The sequence below is a fragment of the Leopardus geoffroyi genome, chromosome D4, assembly GCF_018350155.1.
Source record: "Leopardus geoffroyi isolate Oge1 chromosome D4, O.geoffroyi_Oge1_pat1.0, whole genome shotgun sequence".
NCBI lineage: Eukaryota > Metazoa > Chordata > Mammalia > Carnivora > Felidae > Leopardus > Leopardus geoffroyi.
The window spans coordinates 57,599,600-57,607,049 of record NC_059342.1 but is presented as its reverse complement, the minus strand read 5'-3'; the positions used below and the strand labels follow the sequence as shown (position 1 = coordinate 57,607,049).

Sequence of the window (7,450 nt, the reverse complement as noted above, 5' to 3'; positions counted from 1 at the left end):
AGCTGCGCACCACGTCCCGGGAGCTATGCAAATAGAGGGGACGTCCCTGCTGCCTCCTCACCCCCTCAGGGCGGGCATTCTGGGGAACCGGCTCCGCCCTGACCCCCGGCCGAAAAAAGGAAGGGTTAGAGACTAAAAGGGAACTCGGGCGCAGTCGGACGTTTTCTCCGGATTGCGCCGCACCCTTGCTTCCTGCCGGGGAGGGACAGGAAGCCCCTCTCTTCGCCGGCTCTCGAGCATCGAGAGCTGGGGCCAGAGCAGCTTCCTGCAGTCCCCGCAACCATAGAGCGCGGGCCCAGGGCGCCGCCCGCGGGTGGGGGACGTTTCGGGGACGGAAGTGGCCGCAAGAGTGTCGAAGGGAGGGCGAGGCCGGAGCCCGATTGCCACCCGGAGAACGAGCGGGTTAGCGGGCCGGCGGGCGGGGCACAAGCCGGGCAGCGCAGGTAGGCCGGACCGGGCCGAGCCCGAGTTTCAGGGTGGGGTCGCGAGGCCAGGCCCGGGAAGCGAGCGGGCGGGAGGGCGGGCGGGGCCCTTGACTTCCCTGCGTCTCCTGTTTCGGGTACTGTTGGAGTGGTCATCGTCCAGTGTATCTCGGCCTGGGATCGGAGTTAAGTAGGCCGTTAAGGGTGCCAGGCCCTTCCTGGGATCAGTCCTCTGTCTGGGAAAAGTTTTGGGGAGGGTGACGAGTGGGGTGGCAGTGAGGCGCAGGGCGGGGATCGGCTTTGAGGTTAGCTGATAGCGGGTATAGGGGTAGGGAGGGAGCTTCTGGTGAGTTTGGGATTAGGTGGAGTTGGGTTTAGGAATCAAGGTTGGCTTTAGGAGATATAATGGTGGAGTTAAAATTTAGAGTTACTGGCCTGAGTCAGGTCCGTTTTATGTACGTAAAGTTTGGATTAGGTCATTATTTTTGTTTTCTAGCCAACCTAAGTCAAAGTTAGGGTTCAGGGCCAGGTTAAGGGTCAGCACAGGAATTAAATTAGAAATCTAGTTTTAGAGGTTACAAAACATTAGGACAGTACCGGGGTAAATAGCGAAGGGGATGGGTCAGGAATCAAGTGACAAAGGAGTTTTAGGCTTAGGGATCAACATTTAGGGTTAAAGTCAGGCAATTTGGTGCTAGTGGTAAAAATTAGATCAATATTAGGGATCAATGATTGGATATGGGTGTCTGCTAGGAAAGGGATGAATGTCAAAGCCAGTATTGGGAACAGGAAACAAATTAAGGTCAGGGTTAATGTTAGGAATTAGGATTAGTTTTAGGGGGGTTATGGTTGAGGTCAGGGTAGTTGACCTCAGATAGATAAAATTTAAGAGATTGGCAGTACGTAGGCACTCTTGTTTTGCGGGGACATCTCATTCCTGCATGGTTGCAGAGGTCCTTTAGCCCAGAGATATGACAGACTAATTTCAGGTTAGGGTTCTGGGCTTCTGCTAGATTTCAGGCATCTGAGATTCTAGCTTCTTTATTCTGTTCTCTAAACCCAAGGCTCTTGATGTGGTCACCACAGTTGAGGGGCAGGGGTTTCTGGACTATGTTGTTTACAAGGTAGGAGTTGGGAAAGGGACTGGGACACAGGAGATGTACAAGGCCTAGTCACAAGAGGAGGACTGCTTAGGGAGAAGGGGCTATGATTAAGTGGCAGCCCACCAAGGAAACACTGCTGCCATGGAAGAAAGAGATGACTGAATCCTCTGACAGTTCAGCCCCACTGCCTCCCAGATCCCTCATTCTCTATTTATTAAGTCCTCTCTCCAGCTCTCCTCCCTGGCCCTGCAGTTCACACCTCCCTGCGTACCCCCTTTCTGCAAGCACAATCCTGCATACAGAATTCTCCCCTCACCGGTAATTTTCCCATGTTGTTCATCTTACCACCGGTTCCCAGCTGCCATTCTGCCTCCCTTCCTACCCCTGAATCTTCACATCCTACCATATTTTGCCCTTTCCCAAATCTGAGCTTTCCCATCCTCTTAAAACACTCTTCCACATTTTCACTCACTCACCTACCTGCATACCTCGTGGTCATCTCCTAATACCCCACCCCCAGCCCAATATAACTATCCAGTACTCCCAGGCCCTGCTATGTGCCAACCCCTGGTTCTAAGCCTCCTTAATTTCTTGGTCCAGTTGTAGATCCCCTTCCCCCACTCCCCAAACAGAAAAGAGGAAACGAGACCCAAAGAGGAAACTGGGTCTTGCTGATCTCACACCCAGCCAGGCCACTGACCACACCTCCATTTCACTCCCAGCCTGACCCTGCCACTGACCACAGCACTATACCCTACCCAGCGTGACCCAGCCACTGGCTGTGCCCTATACCCACCCCCCCCCCACTAACCCCAGCTTTGCTTAGACACTGCTGGTGTCCCTTCGCTCTCCCCCCATCTCAGCCTTATTTAGCCACTGACCACAGCCCCACCTCTTCTCAGCCTCCTGTATCTTGCTCTGGCCTCTGACCTCATTCTTTCATTCCCTGACTTACAATTATTTTTCCCCTTCCCCTAGCCGGATCCAGTGACTGGTCATATATGTATTTTTCCTATCACCAGCTTCCCCAGCCTTTCTCTACACCTTGTATTCCCCATTTCCAGTCCAATACAGTCACTAACCTCATCCTTTCTGCCCATGCCTGGTGCTAACCACCTCCCCATCCCCTGTGCCCCAGAGCCTCATCTTCATATACCTAGATCGACCGACCCTTTCCTTCTTCCCTTCCCAACTCCTTACCCAAACTCAAGCCACCCCAGTCACTGAAAGGCTACTGGTGATAGAAGCTATGGGACCCCAATCTAACTTCGGGCTCTGGTCCCTGAAGGTCGATAGGACAGATTGTCATCGGGTCCTCTTAAAACTACAATTGACCAACATCCTCCACTCTATCATTCTAACTACTGACAACGCCTCTCACTTGTGCTAATACGGTGTCTTTCTGACCAATCTCCAAGGTAACTGCTAGAGTTATTTTCCAAAATCCAGTTCTGGTTATGTCCCTTCTGTGCTCAAAGCCTCCCTTGACCTCCTGTTGCCCTTCAGTAGGTAAAATACTCCTTTCTCTCTAGTCCTCTCCTTCCCTTTCCACACTAACCCTGACTTCCCCATCACTGCTCCCTTGCAGGTACCCTGTGCTTTAACCAGCCTGCCTACTCAGTTCCCTGAATGCTCCTCTGCGATTAGCTGCTTCTCCATCTTTGCTTATGCTATTCTCTCTGCCTGGAATGCTAGCCCTGACTCACCTCTGGCTGGCATAGAGAGCTTGGGCTTCAGAGTCAGAGAAGCATGTGGATTCAGATCCTGGCTTCACAACTTAATTAGCTGTATGACTTTGGAGAAGTTCCTTGAACAAGTATTTAACATCTTTGCACCTCAATTTCCTAATCTGTGAAAATGGAAATAATGATACCTACCTTGCCAAGTTGTTGTAAGGATTAAATGAAATTATGTATACGAGGAAAGTGACATAATGGTCAATAAAAGATCATTATGATTTTTTATTACCTTTAATAAAGTCCTAACTTCAAATGACACTTTTCACAGAGACTTTTTGTCAAATGACACTTTTCACAGAGACTTTTTGGTCCCTCTTCTCTGACCTAAAGGGATCTCTCCCCTGAGGACGCATCTCTGGACTCTTACCACATCCTGCCTTGTATTATAATTCTATATTTAGCTTATCCACTCAACTAACTGGGAGCCCCTTGAAAGCGAAGGCTAAGGCTCACTCTTCTTGCTTCCCGGTCAGTGAGAGTTTAGCCCAGAGCCTTTTCTACAGCAGACCCTCAGAAATGCTTGTTGGATGAATGGAGGGAGAATGTGTAATGGGAGATGTTGGGGCAAGTTGTTCACTTACCGATAGAGGTGTGTTTGTGGGGAAGCTGTGTGAGTGGGATGGGGTCTTTACGGGAAGATAACGTGGTTGTGATAGGGTCTGTGTAGGGACTGCATGTTTGAGATAATGTGTGTGGAGACAGTGTAAGTAGCTTTGTGAAAAAGAGCTCTGTGCATAGGCTGGGGTGCAGTTAGGGAGGGTGAAAATGAATGGGTAGGGTGTAGGTGGTGAGGGGGCTATGTTGAGGGAGATCAGGTCCAGCCCTTCAGCTGCCCAGTCCAGCCCTAAATGAGCCTCCAGCAGCCTGAGGCCGGATATGTCAGTCTCACCCACAGTCCTCCCCGCCCCCCTCCACCGCGGTTGCGGACTCAGAGGCCAAATTTGGTAACAGAGTGAGTGTTACTCCCCCAACCCTCATACGTTCTGACTTTGTCTTCAGCTTTCTCTCTCCCTTGTACTTCTCTATAGCTCCCTGTCTTTCTGCAGCTCCCCTTGTGGGTATCTGCTCTGACTATATCTCCGTGTACCCCCGATTCTTTTCCACCCCCCCCCCCCCCCGCCCCGTACATTGACATTCCATTCCTTGCTGGGATTTGACCTCTTGTCCTCCATTCCCCCCCCCCCCCCAATTGCCCAACTCCTCTGGAATGCATCTCAGGAATGTCTTGAGGGAGGAGGAGCTCCCTGGGAGGGGGGTATGGGGGGCATTGTTGCTGTTCCATAAAACATGATGGAAACGGGAGCAAAGTTCTCAGGCCAGAGCAGGAACTGGATAGCTTCTCCCCATACTTCCAAGGGCCTTGTTCTTTGCCCTCATCACCTCCAGTTCACTCTTTAATTCCCTTTCCTCCCTCACCCTCTGGTAGCTGTATGGGTGTCCACTCGGTACCAGCCTGGGAATAAGGGTAGGCATGACTCATCTCCCTTATCGGGGTGTCACCAGAGGTTTCCGTGAAGAAGATGGGGGCGTCCATGTCCGGAGGAAATGGGGGAGACGTGCAATTTCAGGTTAGGGTAGAGGGTCCTTTCAGTCCTGCCCTCAGCTCCTCTGACTGCTCTACTTCACTGACCCTCCAGCCCTCCAGCAACCCCACAGCCAGGTCTGTCAAGCTACTGGGAGAGGTGGCCGAGGAATGGGGAGGTGGGCAGCGAGCTGGAACTTGGGAGACTGGAATGGTCCTATCTTGTTTGGAAATAAAAACAGAGAGTGAGCTGTGGTTTCTTCTCTTGTGAGACTCTGGACTGTTTATAAGGTCAGAAATGTCTATCAGATTCCCTGATCCACACCTTTCCCACATCTGCCTGCCTCCTGTCTCTACCTAGATTTCCAGTCCCCTTCACCTCATCCTTCCTAACCTCTTTATTCTCCAAATACATCTCCCTTCCCTTTTCCTGGTTCTCAGCTGGCTGCTGTATCCCAGCACCTCCACCTCTTGTTTTCAACCTTCCCCCGAGCTCAGCTTTTCCCCTTTTCCCCACCTGGGGCCAGCAGTTTGCCGGGGTTGGGGGGATCGGCAGCCCGGATTTGCTCATTCTCTTAGTTGAGAGGAACCAATCCCCGTACCAAACTGGGTCACATCATCAGCTGCCAGGCAGACTGGTCCTCTTGTGCACTGGGTGCCACCTGCAGGGGTTCCTCCAGCCTGCTGAGAGGTGGTGCCAGGAGAGTGGGGGAGGTGAGCATGGGACTGATATCACAAGCTACACTGAAAATACCATCAAGGGAGGCAGTGAGATGGAGAGCAGAGTATGAGGAGGACTTGCTGAAAACCAGAGAGCATGAGAGTTGTGGTGAGGACTGGGTATTAACTTGGTGACTTGGAGCAAGGACTGAGTTAGAGGGACAGGGCTCTCTGTCTGACCTGCCTTGAAACTACCCCACCTGCCCCACCATGGTCTGATATCCATTCTGCAAAATTGGGGAGTTGACTAAGTAATTTCTGAGATCCCTCTGGATTAGAGAATCATAATTCTATCTTGACTGCCAGGGAAGCCAACCACGGGGCCTGGCTCTTTGGGAAGGCCCCCACCATGTGAGGTTAGAGGAAAACCGGGACAAAAGTAGGCCTAGATAGCTTGAACCACCAGTGTTTGGTCTTCCGGCCGGGCTAGGTCGAGTCAGTGTTTGCAGGCTTCAGGAGCTCTCGGGAATTCTCTCATATAACATCCTCATTTTGCAGAGGAGGCTAAAGCTGTCAGAGGGGAGGTCACATGATGAGTCAGGACAGAGCTCTGAAAATCCCAGACAGGAAAAAGCTAGCAAGACATAGTGGGAGACAAAGAGAAAAAAAAGACTGAACCAAGAAAAGATGAAAACAAGGCAAAGGCAGGCCTGGGAAAGGAGCAGGGATAAGGGGCAAGAGAGAGACACTTGGTAGAAAGAAGGGAGGCACAGATTCTAGTGATAGGGATGGGGCAGTGTCCTCAGGGAACACTACATTTCAGACCTGCTGTTGCACCTTGCAGACCGACTCTCCTTCACTTATCTTAGATGGTTAGGGTTGGTTCTTTTGGTATAAATAATCTTTCACGCTTTAAAATTCTGAAATGAAACAAAAACAACCGCATTACTATCTGCTTTGGTAAGTCCCTTTCAAAAACACGGCTCCCTGGGGCACCATCTGAGGGACCTCCTCTCCTTTCATGAGGGTGTGCTCTAATGCCCTAATACCACGGACCAGGTGTAGCCAGGCTGGAGAGGAGAAGCTGCCACCATGGTTGCACTTTCGCTGAAGATCAGCATCGGGAATGTGGTGAAGACGATGCAGTTTGAGCCGTCTACCATGGTATACGATGCCTGTCGCATCATTCGTGAGCGTATCCCAGAGGCCCTGGCTGGCCCTCGTGAGTCTGAGTTACCTCGGTGGGTGGGGTGGGAGTCTTCAGTCCCTTCTTGTTCCCAGGCTCTTGGCTTTAAGGGATGATCCCATTGTCCCTCAAGGCTACTCATCCCTCACGCCTGTGCTCCGCGGTTCCCTCTGTCCCCTTTAGGCCCGCAGTCCCTGGGGAAATAATAAGGGGCAACAATGCAGCCATTCAGCCACACTGGGGTCCTCATAGATCTGAGGTAATCCATCCTCTCTTTTAGCCAGCGACTTTGGGCTGTTTCTGTCAGATGACGACCCCAAAAAAGGCATATGGCTGGAGGCCGGGAAAGCTTTGGATTACTATATGCTCCGAAATGGGGTGAGTATCACTTCTTCAAGGACCACCAACATCCTCTTCCGTCAGCTTCCCCACTCCACCTCCTGTTTTCAGCACCTACATCCATTGCCTCTGACCCTCTCCAGACTATCACAGGCAATCAAAATACCCTGCTTTTGAGTAAGCCATCGTCATCTTACCTTCAGTAATCTACTTTCCTCCCCTCTGGCCATGGAAAAAGGAAGTAATACCGCTAGCTTAAAGTAGGCTCCTACCTCCTATTCCCGCCCCAATAGGACACCATGGAATACAGGAAGAAGCAGAGGCCCCTGAAAATCCGTATGCTCGATGGAACTGTGAAGACTATCATGGTGGATGACTCTAAGACTGTCACCGACATGCTCATGACCATCTGTGCCCGCATCGGTAAGGGGTCCCAGTGGGGCTGAGGGCTCGGGGATGGAGGCTCCAACTCTACCAGA

At 51.5% G+C, this 7,450-nt stretch overlaps 1 protein-coding gene across 7 annotated transcripts in view; it reads left to right on the top strand.

The window, feature by feature from the left end:
- Positions 1–7,450, top strand: part of TLN1 (talin 1) — a 31,831-nt gene continuing 24,381 nt past the window's right edge. For 4 of the 7 annotated variants that reach the window (XM_045469613.1, XM_045469612.1, XM_045469611.1 and 1 more), the window contains exons 1-4: positions 1–443; positions 6,506–6,668; positions 6,913–7,010; positions 7,265–7,394. In XM_045469613.1, the coding sequence (XP_045325569.1) occupies positions 6,539–6,668; positions 6,913–7,010; positions 7,265–7,394 (358 nt within the window). In that variant the 5' untranslated portion in view covers positions 1–443; positions 6,506–6,538. Of the gene's footprint in view, positions 444–6,472; positions 6,669–6,912; positions 7,011–7,264; positions 7,395–7,450 lie in introns of all 7 variants that reach the window. The other 3 variants (XM_045469615.1, XM_045469610.1, XM_045469614.1) reach the window with 3 other exon arrangements.